Raw genomic sequence first — 15,268 nt, 5'->3', positions numbered from 1 at the left:
ATTTGATTGATTGATCGATTGATTGATTTGATTGATTGATTGATTGATTGATTGATTGATTGATTGATTGATTGATTGATTGATTGATTGATTGATTGATTGATTGATTGATTGATTTGATTGATTGATTGATTGATTTGATTGATTGCCTTTTGTTGATCAGGGCAGGTTTTTGGTGTGATTTAGTCTGTGATGATCATTATCTTTATAAAAAAAATAAGAGTAGAAGTGCATGGCATTTCCATCATTAGGTATTTTTTTTAAATTTTATTTTAGTATTAGTAATAGTATTTAGTAAAAGTTGTACTATTATATATGTTTAAATGATACTAAATAATTACTATCACTAAACTGGCAGTATGAATTGGAGATGATAAATTGTGCTATGTGCGTGTGTGTGTGTGTGTGTGTGTGTGTCTGTCTCAAGACCTGTCGATCTACTCCAGAAAAATCATCGGCAAGAAAATTCATGAACAGTCTCTCGCGTATGGCAAGAGATGGCTCATAGAATCACCAAGAGTCCGATACAACTGAAATGGTTATTGATTAAATGAATATATTATTATAGAATTTTTTTCATATTTTGAAATGGTTTTTATTTGTTGATGTTCATTTTAGTTTTAGTAATTTTGTTATGTGGTTTTGACTCTTTTTGTTTTAAAATGATTTATATTTAAAATATATATCAGTTTTAAGTATTTTAGTATTTTATTTCAGTTACCTAACAACATTTCTATTTTTTTTATTCTAATATTTAGATTAGATTTTTTTTCCAGCTTTATTTTAATTAACAAAAAAAAAATGACAACACTGTTCAGAATAAGTGTCTCTTCTTGATGAGTTTGTGTTCAGGGTGCCTGTCTGAAGTGTTTCTTGTGTATCACACAGCTAAGTGTCGCTATGCTCTGGGGATGGAAGACGGCACCATACCCGACTCTGACATCACCGCATCCAGCGCCTGGTCGGACTCGACCGAGGCTAAACACGGCAGGTGAGCACGAGCACATGATATCATTTCACACATCTTTTACTCCTTGCATACATAATAAAATATTCTCACTCTCATTTTGTGTTTGTGTGATTTGTGGTCGGTTGTTTGTGTTCGTGGGCTCTGTGAGGCTCATGAGAGGACGTGATTAGGTTACATGAGATGTCAGTAATGGAGCGTGTCCTGATATAGAGCATTAGGTAATGACATTACAGCACTGTCTGTCTGGACGAGACTCACATGCTGCTGAATACAGGCCAGTACCACACACACACACACACACACAAACACACTCACACAGTAGAAGATGCAACACACACACATACACATATTATAACACTAACCTTACCCCTAAACCTATCCATCACAGAAAACTTTCAGCATTTTACATTTACAGAAAATATCATAACATTTATTAGCTATTTTCCTCATGGGGACCCAAAAAATGACATTTTGTCCCCATAATGTAGGGTTTACCTGTACCACACAGACACACAGACAACAAACAGCCAAAAACAAGCTCACCATAGGTTAGCATCACCATCTCATCCTGAAACGTGTATATGTGTGCGTGCGTGTGCTTGTTCTGAATGCACTGAATGCACACTGACTCATGGGTGTCACTTTGGGGACCTAAATTGAGGTCCCCATGAGGAAACAAGCTTATAAACCATACTGAATGAGTTTTTTTTATGTAAAAATGCAGAAAGTTTTCTGTGATGGGTAGGTTTAGAGGTAGTGTAAGGGTATAGAATATACAGTTTGTACAGTATAAAAACCATTACGTCTATGGAAAGTCACCAAAAAGATAGCAAACCAGACGTGTGTGTGTGTGTGTGTGTGTGTGGGTGTTTCTGTCTTTTGGCAACACGCAGATCATGTGGTTGTTATTAAGTCCACATTCTGTTTAAGACAGCAGGGGGATTTTGAACGGAGGGGAGAGGAGCTTACAGGAAAAATGACGCAAGCGAGAGGGGGATATAGACTTAAACAGGAAAGGGATATAAAGTGGAAAGAGGCTGGAGGTTTAGAGGAATGATGGAGTGCTGAGGTGCTGAAGATGGGATTTATGATGGAGATGCAGTGGTTTAGGGGTGTGTGTGATGTTTGTATATTTGGGAGGGTTCTTCTCACACACATGACCTCTGAGAGAAACAGCTGTCTGACAGCATACTGAAGACCAGAAGATACAGTGAGAAAAAGACAGAATGAAGAGGGCCTCAACTAACAAGTATTTTCATAATTGATGAATCTCTTGATTATTCTTTCAGTTAAATAATTTCATACATAAACCATTGGTTTTCAACAGGATTTAACAGTTTATAACTAAATGAGTACCTTTTATTTCTGGAAGCTGACTGTTGTGCTTTTATATAAAAAACAACATTAAATGACCAAAGTTTAAACAATATTACAGAAAAACTAACTGGAATATTCCTTATTTGCAGCTTTGTTGTACTTGTGATTTCTGAAACTGGGTCTGGATTGATCATTTTACATGACAGTAATTTAACAGTCTCTTCACATTTAAGTGTCCTATTTGTGGTCAGAAGAACATTTCAGTGAACTAGACTATATTTTGTTTTTGAAAGGGTTTGTGAGACTGATGCATGTGTCTCTGAGGTCATGCTGAAGATTCAAGGGTGAATCAGAAATATCTCAGACTGGTCTCAGTTTCTCGATCTCAACTGTGTCTCAATGAGGTCTCAGTGAGGTGACAATATCCACACTTCACTGGAATGTCTTATTTCAGGTGCAGTTCTCTTTGTGTTTGGGTGTTTGTGGTCTCGGCTGTCTGTCATCAGTGTCTCGTCACCTATGTGATAACAGTTGCTGAATGCAGAGGCATTCAGTGTTGTCCTTTCTGTTATGAGTGAGTGAAGTTTAGTCTGTACTGATAATGAGCCAGTGGATCGCTCAGGACATTACGTGCGTCTGTGAGTGGAGGAAGTGTGCTAGGAAGTTTAAAAGAGAAAACGGCTAAAATGTCATATAAGTGTGTGTGTGTGTGTGTGTGTTAGCCTCATTAGCGTACACGTTTTTTTTTTTTTTTTTTGCCAGGAAATGGCAAATTGTGATTTTATTGTTATTGTTTTTCATTTGTTTTTGAGATTCGTTTGAGAAAAGGGAAAAAATGAGAAGAAAAAAACTTCAGTTATTAAAACCTGTAAGAATATTTGCATTGTGATGTTATTTTCGAGTATTTTTGAACATGCCGAATTCTCATTAGTGTGACACTGAAAAAAATTATAATTATTTAAAGCAAAGAATTTCATTTAAAGATAAGTATTGTAATCCAGTGAAAGAATGAGTGAAGAGAATCATCGTCACAATGTCACAATGCTAAAAAGAATAGTTAATGGTTAATTTTATTTATGCAAAGTATGTTTGTTTTGTGTGTGTGTGCTTTCATGAGATTCACACACTTAAAAGTTTAATTGTACATTTTTAATTCATGTTACTTCTCTAAATGTATCTCTGTAAAATCTCAATACATCACTGTATTGTATGTGTGACGTGCCACACTACTGCCTCGAACCCACACCACTCACATGAGCACCAAGGCTCTAATATGTCAAGCATATACATAATATTTGTGTTTGTTTCCTGTCCCAGGTTGAGTACTGGAGAGGGGGACGGGGCGTGGTGTCCGGCTGGTCCGGTGTTTCCCAGCGGCTCAGAGTACCTGCAGGTGGACCTGCGCAAGCTTTATTTCCTGTCTCTGGTGGGCACGCAGGGACGCCACGCAGACGGGCTGGGTCGGGAGTTTGCGCGTAGTTACCGTCTGCATTACTCTCGTGATGGACGACAGTGGATGACTTGGAAGGACCGCTGGGGGCAGGAGGTTTCTAACCCTTATGTGAACTATCACAACAAAATTCAACAAATTTAGATCTTTTGTACTTTACAGTCCTTCTATGTTGTTTGTGTCTCAGGTGGTAACAGGGAACGAGAACACCTATGATGTGGTCCTGAAGGACCTTGGTCCGCCCATCATAGCACGCATGGTGCGCTTCTACCCACTGGCGGACCGTGTGATGAGTGTGTGTTTAAGAGTTGAACTCTATGGTTGTGTCTGGAAAGGTTAGTCTCCATCATCCTGATCACACACACTTATCTACATTACTTTCACTGGAATGGTGTTTCCCTTTGAGTGATGTGCTTCTTCTCTGTTAGATGGACTGAAGGCGTACACCGCTCCTGTGGGTCATTCGATGAACCTGTCAGGCTCACCTGTCTACCTTAATGACTCCATCTATGATGGGAGTAAAGAGGCAGGGTAATACACACACACAACTTTTTCCTTCAGATTGTTTTTTTAAGAACGTAATTACTCCCTGCTTCCATATCTGCATAATACTACATGTTTGCTACACATATTGGAAAATAAAATGCATTTTAAAGGTACAGTAAGTGATTTCTGAGAAACGCTGTTGCAAGTAGATCGGACCGAACAACACATTTGTAGCCAATCAGCAGTAGGGGGCGTGTACACTCATACTGGGGGAGGAGAGAGAGTGAGTAAGAGGGAGATTTGAAGAAAGACTGTAGAAAGAGCTGAGAGACTTAACAAAAGAGAAAAGATCAGAGGAATATCACTGGAACAAGAAGGGTTACGGTCATGCAAGAGCTTTAGGACCTGCGTTAATATTAGAAAAGCTCTCCAGCGCTGGAGAGAACCAATGCAAAGGTTGCGTTTCTGCTCCATACAGGGGTAACATTGGTTTTGCTATGTTTCACAAAACTAAGATATGCTGTTGTTGTAATGTTAGATATACATTGCATTGCATGTTTGTGCATTTTTAGGCCAGAGAAATGAAGGGATTTCTCAGTGTTTCTCAGAAATTGCTCATTGCACCTTTAAAATCATTTCATCATCAGTTGTCTCTCAGCAAACAACAATCAAGTAGGTTTAATTAAGTATGGGTATTGTGAAATTCCCCTGTGAATGATTGAATGAAAGAAAGAAAGAAAGAAAGAAAAGTGGCAAAGTGCTTAGACTACACTGGTTTCTTGTATGTTTTTGATTTGCTAAAGAGTTGCTTGGAATCGAGAGACTACACAAGTTTAGAACTCTAGAAGAATGCACATTCTAATATCAATAACGAAACAAGACATTTGATTCAAAAATAATAAAGAAAACCATGCTCAAAGAACCATTTCTCTTTTCCCAACCCTAGTTTCATGCTGTGTGTCAAAAACAATCAATTGAGAACTTGCTGAGTTAACCTTCTCAATACTCACCTGCTCCTGTCGTACTTAATTTTCTGTGAGATATGTTAGTTCAGACCCCTTTTTCTTCAATGTATGTATATCTGTCAGGTGGGGTTGATGAATATTGTGTAGAAACATTCCCAGATGTGTTTTAATGGAGCAGAAATGTTTGCAATAGCTAAGCTAACGCTTGACACTAGCCAGATGTGTATGTGCATGGGAAATTCCAACATGTATTGTGAGTACATGCGTACATCTGTGTATGTGTGTGCACATGGCTAATGACTTCACATCTGTAATGTCTCTCTTTTCTCCGTAGGGTGATGTTTGGAGGATTGGGCCAGTTGTGTGATGGTGTTTTAGGTGGGAATGATTTCATGGAGAGTAAAGAGCTGAGAGTGTGGCCAGGATATGATTATGTGGGCTGGAATCGGGATTCCTTGGCCCAGCCCACTGTTGACATTGAGTTTCACTTTGAGAAAACACGGGTCTTTCACACCATGCAGGTTAGTATGTATGCAAATAGCCCAACATATATTTTCTCACACTTAAAGGAGTAGTTCACTTTTAAAAAACTTTTGCTGATAATTTACTCACACCCATGTCATCCAAGATGTCCATGTCATTCTTTCTTCAGTCGAAAAGAAATGAAGGTTTTTGATGAAAACATTCCAGGATTTTTCTCCATATAATGGACTTCGCTGGTCCAAAAGGTCCAAAAGACACTTTCAGTACAAACTGCAAACTGTTCAAAGGGCTTTAAATTGGGGTCTTTAAATAAGGGTCTTATCATCGCTCATTTTAAAATAAATAACAAAGTTTAAGTTTTATAAGCTGAAATGGTCGCCTTGCTCTGTTCTGTGATGCGCGTTCGTGACTCTCCTTTTCGAACTCGTTCATCAAAATGAACTAATTTTTTCCCGAGTCAACTTGTTCATTTCGTTCGTTGAATGAACCAAATGACACGAAAAAAGATTTGTTCATTTTGATAAACGAGTTCGAATAGGAGAGTCACGAACGCGCATCACAGAACAGAGCAAGGTGACCATTTGATGTTATAAAACTTAAACTTTGTTATTTATTTTAAAATGAGCGATGATAAGACCCTTATTCATCGTCTGGAATCATTTAAAGCCCTTTGAACAGTTTGCAGTTTGCACTGAAACTGTCTTTTAGACCTTGAACTGTTTGGTTCCCATTGAAGTCCATTATATGGAAAAAAATCCTGGAATGTTTTCATCAAAAACCTTAATTTCTTTTCGACTGAAGAAAGAAAGACATGAACATCTTGGATGACATGGGGGTGAGTAAATTATCAGCAAAAGTTTTTTCAAAAGTGAACTACTCTTTTAAAATGTCTGAATGTTACTGCTTTAGAGACAAAAAATTCACAGCAAATGGAAAACTAATAAGACTAGAAGGAAAATGAAAAGACATTTTCTCATGTCTTTCCAAACCTGTATGACTTCCTTTCTTCTGCGATACACAAAAGAATGGTTTTAGTTCGTACAATTAAAGTCACTGAGGCCCTAAAATAACATTGGACTCTCTCACTGACACTGGACAAAACGAACATTTTTCAAAATATCTTCTTTTGTGTTCTGCAGAAGTAAGAAAGTCATAGAGATTTGGAACAACATGAGGGTAAGTAAATGATCTGCTGTTTATCAACTCAAACTACTCACTATGCTAGACGACAAAAGCTATCCCAGAATTCATCTCAGTCAGTTAGTAGGGCAGTAATGAAGCTCGTCTCGTCAATCACCCTCAGGAGTCTGTCATTATCCTTCAACCCTTTAATGAACATTTGATTTGTTTTTATTTGTCTTTTTGCCTGTGGCTTTGCATTTTATGGTTGTGTGTGATTGTGAGAGACATCTGAGTGTTTTGTTTTCCAACAACACCACGTAATTATTTCTGTTATTTGTTTATTTCATGTATGTATTGTCATTTTTAAGGGTCTTTCTGGCCAGGAATGCTGATTTGTTTGTACCACTTCTGACTTCATTCCTTTATCTCTGACAAAGCACAATTCAGAAATGCCATCGTTATACAATGTTGACTTGTTTTTCCTGCGGTTTCCCACAGTTTCAAAACTTCCGCTCATACTCGCTTCCTTTAAATCTCGCTGCAGATTCCCAAAAGAGACCAGAGGCTCCATTAAAACATTTCCCATAACAACAAGCACTTGTTCGCGTGCCTTTTTGAGATGATTTATGTCGCCTCCCATTGCTTGCTCTCCCAGACCTTTGTTTAGAGTATTTCCGTCTGTATTCCTGCAGTTTCAGAATACCTCCAGCCACACCGGCAGTTTTCCTCTACAAATCCTTCCCCCCCTCCCCCCATTGGTTCAGGAACTCCAATGCAAAGTTATCACATACTGAAAAAAAAATGATGTAGGATTTACTTTAAAACAGTTTTCATTTCTAATTTGCCAGTAAATTTCACAAATAATCGCAAAGAAATTGCAGGAAACGCATTGAGTCAAACATGAAATTATAGTAGAAAGACTGAAATAGGATTTTCTTGCAAAGCGTACTCCAGTAATCTGTTTTATGTACAACTTTGAAAAGTAATTTTTTACAGTACACGTCTTAATGTAATTTTATGTTTCTGTCTATTTTATAGATATTTATTACTTGTGGACAGCACTTTGGTCCATTATGTATGTATGTATGAAAGCTTATAAATAAAAGTTGAGTGCAGTCCATCAAAGGGTGCTTACTTGAGGATATATAAACTGTGTGTGTGTATGCATGTGATGGATGAGGCGTCACCATGATGGCTTCGGATACACTTTAACCTCCGCTGTTGTACTGGTTTGTTTTGAAACATGTGTCAGTGAGCGTTTGCACACATGTGCGCAGTTAGACGTTGACCTAACAGCACCATTAATGTCTAACCTGTACCATTATATATGTTCTTGCCCTCCACCTTTCATTCACTCCCTGTTTATTTTCTTTTTCTCCTCTTCTCCCATTTGTGGAGTAATAACATCCGTTTACCACTCCCTGATGCCCTTTATTTCCACTGCTCCTTATTTTTGTTCCCAGCAGTCTTGTAGTGTCTTATTGCAGATTGTTGTTTTTGAATTTCTGTGTTTCAGGTGCACAGTAATAACAGACACACTCAAGGCGTGCGGGTGTTCAGCGAGGTGGTGTGTGAGTTTAAGGCCAGTCTTTTGAGCCCGTGGGCGGAGCCTGCGCTCAGCCTTCAAGTGCCACTGTCCGACCTACACGACCCATCGTCCCGCACCATCTCACTGCCACTCGGAGGACAGCCGGCCCAGATTCTCCGCTGCCGCTTCGCTTTCAGTGACCGCTGGCTCCTCATCAGCGAGATAAGCTTCTACTCGGGTATGAACACACACACACACCTGACTTAGTTTGGCGGTCATTATAGTAAAATATTGGACCACGATCAGATGCAATTCAGGCAGTGTTTCAAAGTCATGTAAAAACTCTGCTAAAAACATCTTAAACCTAAGTCTAAGTCTAAGCAGGTCTAGTTTGTCTCCCGACCTTGTCAAGCTGGTGCTATGCTGGTTTAGACACATGCCTTTGGTGTGAGTGACCCAGGTTCAAATCCACTGTGAGACACCAGTGTGTCCCTGAGCAAGACACTTAACCCCTAGTTGCTCCAGAGGCGTGCGACCGCTGACATATATAGCAATTGTAAGTTGCTTTGGATAAAATCGTCAGCTAAATGAATAAATGTGAATTCAAAATCCAGCTGAGACCAGAAAAAAAGCCGCAAAGCAAATATTCAAGCAAATATTTCTTTTGCCGCAAAGCAAATATTCCCACACCATTCGAAACAAAAAAACATGTCGACTGCTTTCTTTTTCTACTCTTCCTCATGGGCTTCTTTTTCTGGTGTGTTAATAAATTTGAGCTCAAGTGTCCTAGATACCAAAATAACTAAGCTCTGAAAACTTGAGATGTGAGAAGTTTTCTGAAAACTTGAAAAGTGAGATTTCGGTGTGTGCCCTTGAGTTCTGATTGGTTGGTCAGTAGCATCCAGAATATGAGCAGAATAGAAGCATTACAGTAAGCCTCAACAACAACTGAGAGGAAGTTTTTTTGGAGAGAAGGTGAGACTTTGTGCTCACACTTGTTGGGTTTGTAGATAAGAAAGAGAGTCTAGGAATATTCATGCAGAGATAAAGCCTGCTTATCTAATTCTTTCTCCATTAACATTTCTCTCTTGTCTCCAGTACCGTTTGAAGATGGATCTGCCCTTCCTGCTCTCCCTTCCTCCAGCACTCGTCCTGTCAATGCCACTTCTCCTCACACCCCCAGCTATGCAAACGGAACCAGCAGCCCCAGCGGTGAGTCGGACGCATGTCAAGTTCAACCTCACCGCATTATGAGTGTGTATGCAACGCACTGCCGTGTGACGTATAGTTAGGAGGAACATAAAGTGGGACCTGTTTTCAGTTCCTTAATGATTCTCCTAACAATACTTTTATTATTTTTAAGGATGTACCCCACCCCAATATTTTGTCCAAAATATATAAATGAATGAATAAATGGAAAAGTACAATACAAAAGCAAGAAAAGGCCTAATTTCACCCCATCTTCGCAGTTCGACCTCACTCCCATGTATCTCTGCCCCTCAATCACCCACCCCACCTCTCTAGTTCTCCCTCTTCTGACCTGTCCATCCTCGTTTTTCCAGACCTCTTCATGAACATTACTTCACTGCTGCCCAGCAGCATGCCAACAGGTGAGAGAGAGAGAAAGAGAGAAGGACGAGGGGGAGAAAAAGTATCGTCTCCATGCTCATTTCACCGCAGATTTTTACAGCATGTTTTCGAGCACATAAGCCTAATTGTTTCCCTCTAAATTCCTTTACAATTAAAAACTCTTTCCTCTCATACTGTAAAATGCCTTGAGAATGTGGTTGGGGGTTTTGTGTGTGCATGACTATCCATTTTAAAGCCTAAAGAGAATGTTTTTATGCATGATTTAGTTGACAATGCAATAGTGTTTTATATAGCCAAGTTCATAGAGGATCTATTGTGAAATTCATCTAGCTGTCCTTGTAATTGTCTCTCTTTCAATTAACTTCAGGACCCTCAGTTTTAGGAATTTGCCCACTCTCACAGCTCCTTTACTCCCGTCAAACCTGCCCCCCAAAACAACAGCTGCCTTCTAAATTTACACACACACACACATGCACGCACGCACGCGCACACACACAGTATATAAGAAAGCAAGTCAAATCACAAAAAGTGTGTTGATTTTCTTGAAGGCATTTACAGCACTGAGATTAAATAGTGGCTGTAATGGACCGATAAGCTTTGGTTTTACACTCTAAACACTCTGTAGGCTATAAATGCCTTGTTTATGGTGTTTTGTAATCATTTCAATGTCAGAATAACACACACGCGTATTCATAAATCTGTCGTGTTTCTTATTAACAGAGTTCTCTGCCATCACTCTGAGGGCAGGGTTACCTGTGGCCAAAGATGACAGCAGCAACACGGCCATCCTGATTGGCTGCCTGGTTGGAATTATTCTGCTCCTATTGGCTGTTATAGCTGTCATTCTATGGAGGCAGTACTGGAAGAAGCTACTTGGCAAGGTGTTTTTTCATTACTGCGTTCTACCGTGTATTTTTTTTCCCCCATGTTGAAGTGTTTCCTTTAATATATTGGTTTGTTCCAGTCCTTGTACCTGATTGGTTGAACAGCATTTCAAGGAGCTCTGATATATAATTTAATGGCACTGGGACTTTTTACTGTTTGTATTACTCCACTTGTCTGTGTTTGCACGTGGCGACAAGACTAATGAGTCATTAAATAATGTATTTAACTGATTGATTCAAAAGAACCAATTCATTTAGGAATGAAATGAGCGCGAGGCTAAATCTGAAATAGCATACTTACCTACTTTTTTTTTTCTTCCTTTTTTTTTCCTATTTTTTTTACATAGGGGTGAAAAACAGAATGTGAAAAGTCTAGTAGATCCAAATTCACAGCAATTATAAAACAATAGGCAAAAAGTACCCAGATGACTTACTACTATGAGGACAACATGACTGATGTAGAACGTATGGATTATATTCAAACTACACACGTTTATACTAGAACAAACTTTTTTAAAGGTCGCAAAGTAATTACAAGAAATATGTCAGAGAGTATGTGATTTTTAATGCAGTTAGTGAGTCATTGAATCATTCACTCAGCTGATTCATTCAAAGACACTGAGGCTTCATTCGAAATCGCGTACTCTCTTGAGTAGATACTTATTTTGAATAATTACTCCCCGACTGCTAAAAAAGTGTGTTCTATATAATATGAATATGTGTAGTATGAATGTAATCTGGATGTACATCATTCACCATGTTGTGATTATCATGTAAACCTACCAGCGTCAGTTACAATACGTCACACTCGCTTCACTGCCAATTGCTGAGTTCACTGTGGCCTCATGGGATAGTAAAGTGTCCATCAGATTCACACTTCAGTAGTTTTTCCCTGCTGTTTTATTAGTAATGTGAATTCGAACATACTTCTTTTGTCACATACTGTTTTTCGCCTTCTATATAGTAGGGAAGTATGCGATTTTGGATGCAGCCTGATTAATTTATAAAGGAATCAAGTGACTCTTCAGTGAATGAATCAGTCAACAAATTTGTTCAAAAACACTCATTCATTCAGGAACACCACTACTGTGTGTTGCTCTGTGTGCTTTGGCTTTGTTTGCAACTATTTTCATTGGTGGAAAAAAAATAGACAAAGTAACTGGCAATTTGGGGTATAAAATATAAATTACACCACATAAAAGTTTTTTTTGTATTTTGTACTTTCGTAGAAAACCCAAATATTTCTGTAGGTTATGTTTTGACGAATATTCTCAATAGAAAATTCATTTATCTGTTAAAACATTTAGAAGTAGACTAGCATAAAGATGACTAACAGAAATGGACAAAATGCTACAAAACTTCATTCGTTTTGATTTCTCTCATTTTGTCTTTATTTATCCAGGCCCAAGGTAGCCTCTCTAGCGACGAGCTGCGGGTTCATCTTTCAGTTCCATCGGACAACGTGGTGATCAACAACACTAACACCCACACATACTCCAGTCGCTACCAGCGCATACACACCTTCCCCGACGACAGGGACCGTGAGGGAGAATACCAGGAGCCCAGCACTGTACTGCGGCCCCGAGAGCAGAGGGACAGCACAGGTGACACACACAAAACACTGAAGCATTCACATACTTCTGTCAGTAAATCCACAGGAACCAGGGTTACCACGGAGAATGAACGGCCAAAACGACATCAGAAAAAGTACTTTAGCACAATCCACAACCCAGACACAAAGAGCCACTGTCTTATCTGACAGAGAGAGGAGAGACATGTTATTCCACTCAAACTCCACTTGTACTCAAATGTTTTTTTCTCTCCTTGCTTTCATGACGAATACTTTCATTCATATATTAATTAACATAAATGAATGCCTCAATACAGACTGAAAAGATAATTAACAGCCTGCGTCATTATGGATGATAACACTGCCTGCTGTGTTTGTGCATCTCACATGTAACTGGTTTGCTCTGTCACCCCTTAACGACCCTGTTGTTTGTGTTTTGTTGTGTCGTCTCGTGTTGTGATGCGTTTGTGTTGTGGTTTGGTTGTGTCGTTTTTGTCATGTGGTGACTGCTCACACTGTCGTACCCTTCGTGGACTTGCGTGTCCGTGGGATTTGTGTGTCCTCCTAGCACTGCTGTTAAACAACCCAGCATATCATCTCCTCCTGTCTGACCTGACACATGGCCCCAACAGGCTGACAAACTGCCACAGCCAGCAAGAAAAACCCCAAAACCTGTCTCAGGGTAAGAGAGAGGGGGTTCATATTGCCCCAAGAAAGGGGCAAGGGGTGGTATCCTCCCCAGGGAGCAGTTAAAGTCCCCTGAACTCTTAAAGGTATAACAGTAAGAGTGATGTAATGGCCCCAGAACAACACAGAGAGTGTTAAACGTTCATTAAATTATCTTTTTGATGTGCATTTTGAGACAAAACAATGGCACTGACATATTTTATGATATCTCAGAGCAGTTAAAACAGCTCAAACATGCATTTTTGTCTGGGACTAGGCTTAAAGGCACACTATGTAATTTTTCGCCACTAGAGGTCGTTTATTCAAAACAAAGACGTAGCTTGATGCGTATGTGGGTAACACAATGTTGTTTTATCATTTTAAGATATATTGGAGTGTGTTGAAAGTTGTTATAATGCTACTCTGTGCGTTCACAAAAATAAACAAAAATACATTTGTTTTCTTGACATCTTGACATCGCAGCCTGTTCATTTTACTGTGTTCACATCAAACGCGAATAGAGTGAATTATCCAATAACGTTTCGCAATTCTAGCCTGCATGGCATGCAGATGAAGGGCACTCATTTTCTGCTTATCAATCGCCGGTTACTGAAGAGGAATCCAGCATCACGAGACAACGATATGGCGCAACCAAACGGACACCGTTACATGATTGCCTGTTAGCGTGTCACTCCCTACGTCGCTAGGATAGCAGAGAGTGAGTGCCTTTGTTAATGCAATCAAACTTGCTTCGCAACCTGTAGTTTCTTTCGAAGGAGAAAAAAAATTGAACGTTTTATCTAACACATTTTTTATTGATATCGATTACGTGTCTATCGCGATACATATCGTTAACGTGTTATCGCCCAGCCGTTATTGGTGTTTCCATGGTTTCGAAATTGAGGGTAACACAGGCACGGTTTGTGTCCAGGTTAAAACTATTTATTTATCTGTATTTAAACATTTTTAGGAACATTTGAGATAATGTAAGTACACAAATCAACAAAATATATAACATTGTTCTAATGGTTTTTGGATATTTTAATTCAAAAATCCACGGGCGTCAGTTTGGTTTGAAATGTAATGGGGACAGAGATGCATTCGAAAGTGCATTTTCAAAAATGCTGGGTACAAACTTGTCAAACTGTGCAGCCTCTCTCTGCTCAACCCGTAAATAAATGCATCGATCCGCAAATGTTTGTTTGAGTTATTCAATGGTCTAGTGTTAGATCGCAGTGCGCGTCCGAGTAAAGACTGCGCGAGCCACAAGAGAAAACTGTATCCATGACACTGACAGCAGCGGCAACAAGCGCTCAGCTTGATTTCAAAAACAAAACATTTTAGCGCGAGATCTCTTATTTAAGAGCTAACTAAATGAATGCTCTGCTAGTTAACTGGAGATGTTTTATTTGTTTTAGGTACATCCGGGCCTCAATGTTTCCAGAACTGTTGGGTACAAAATGACTAATGACGAAATCTGGTGGGGGCGCGTACCCACCGCTCCCACAGAAATCGATGTCAATGCAAAAATCTTACATAGTGTGCCTTTAAGCCTTGTCTGTGAAACCGGAGGTAAAAGATTTAAACTTATCTTTTGTTAAGGAAGGTCAAATTTATTTCAGTCATGGAAACTTAAAGTGCCCATAGCTGAAGAAAGAATATTGTTTTGTCAGAGATGAGGTACTGTAGGGTGTGTGTTAGAGTTTTTAGAGTCCGATGTCTAAAAGCCATAGATTATGCATGTAATGTCTCATCTCCAGTGTATGTGAGTGTTTAAGTGCATGTGTGCAGTTCATAATTACTTATTATAATGTAAAATGGCTAAAAAAGTTAAAAGTAAAAGTTTTTTGTACCTTTTTCTTTCTCTTAGCATGTGCTATTGACATGGTTGATAAAGGCCTACTGATGCAGGAGGGACCGCCTCCTTACCCTGGAGCTCCACCCCCTGGTTTATCAGGGGCTCATTATGGAGAGGCATCAGGAGGCGGGGGGAGTGTTCCTCATTATGCAGAAGCTGACATCATCAGTCTGCAAGGCGTTAGTGGTAACAATACATATGCAGTTCCCGCCCTCTCAGCCACGCCCACTGATTGCCCACCATTGCCCGAGTTGCCACGGGAACGACTTGTATTCAAAGAAAAGCTGGGAGAAGGACAATTTGGAGAGGTACAGCTTTGGATTGCAAAAACATTACAAATTCCCACCACTCCTCTTTTAGCTTAATGGGATTCTTTATT

At 39.4% G+C, this 15,268-nt stretch overlaps 1 protein-coding gene across 3 annotated transcripts in view; it reads left to right on the top strand.

Annotated features, from left to right (window-relative positions):
- The window catches only part of ddr1 (discoidin domain receptor tyrosine kinase 1), a 41,245-nt gene that overhangs the window by 20,739 nt on the left and 5,238 nt on the right, over positions 1-15,268 (top strand). The window contains exons 3-14 of one of the 3 annotated variants that reach the window (XM_089117618.1): positions 889-991; positions 3,605-3,833; positions 3,925-4,072; positions 4,166-4,268; positions 5,523-5,709; positions 8,310-8,559; positions 9,420-9,533; positions 9,884-9,931; positions 10,632-10,792; positions 12,198-12,399; positions 12,934-13,047; positions 14,902-15,197. In XM_089117618.1, coding sequence (XP_088973744.1) covers positions 889-991; positions 3,605-3,833; positions 3,925-4,072; positions 4,166-4,268; positions 5,523-5,709; positions 8,310-8,559; positions 9,420-9,533; positions 9,884-9,931; positions 10,632-10,792; positions 12,198-12,399; positions 12,934-13,047; positions 14,902-15,197 — 1,955 coding nt within the window. The remainder of the gene's footprint in view (positions 1-888; positions 992-3,604; positions 3,834-3,924; positions 4,073-4,165; positions 4,269-5,522; positions 5,710-8,309; positions 8,560-9,419; positions 9,534-9,883; positions 9,932-10,631; positions 10,793-12,197; positions 12,400-12,933; positions 13,048-14,901; positions 15,198-15,268) is intronic. The other 2 variants (XM_089117620.1, XM_089117619.1) reach the window with 2 other exon arrangements.

The sequence above is a fragment of the Pimephales promelas genome, chromosome 12 (assembly GCF_988280905.1).
Source record: "Pimephales promelas chromosome 12, fPimPro1.hap1.1, whole genome shotgun sequence".
Taxonomy (NCBI): domain Eukaryota; kingdom Metazoa; phylum Chordata; class Actinopteri; order Cypriniformes; family Leuciscidae; genus Pimephales; species Pimephales promelas.
This window is presented reverse-complemented; position numbering and strand designations above follow the sequence as displayed.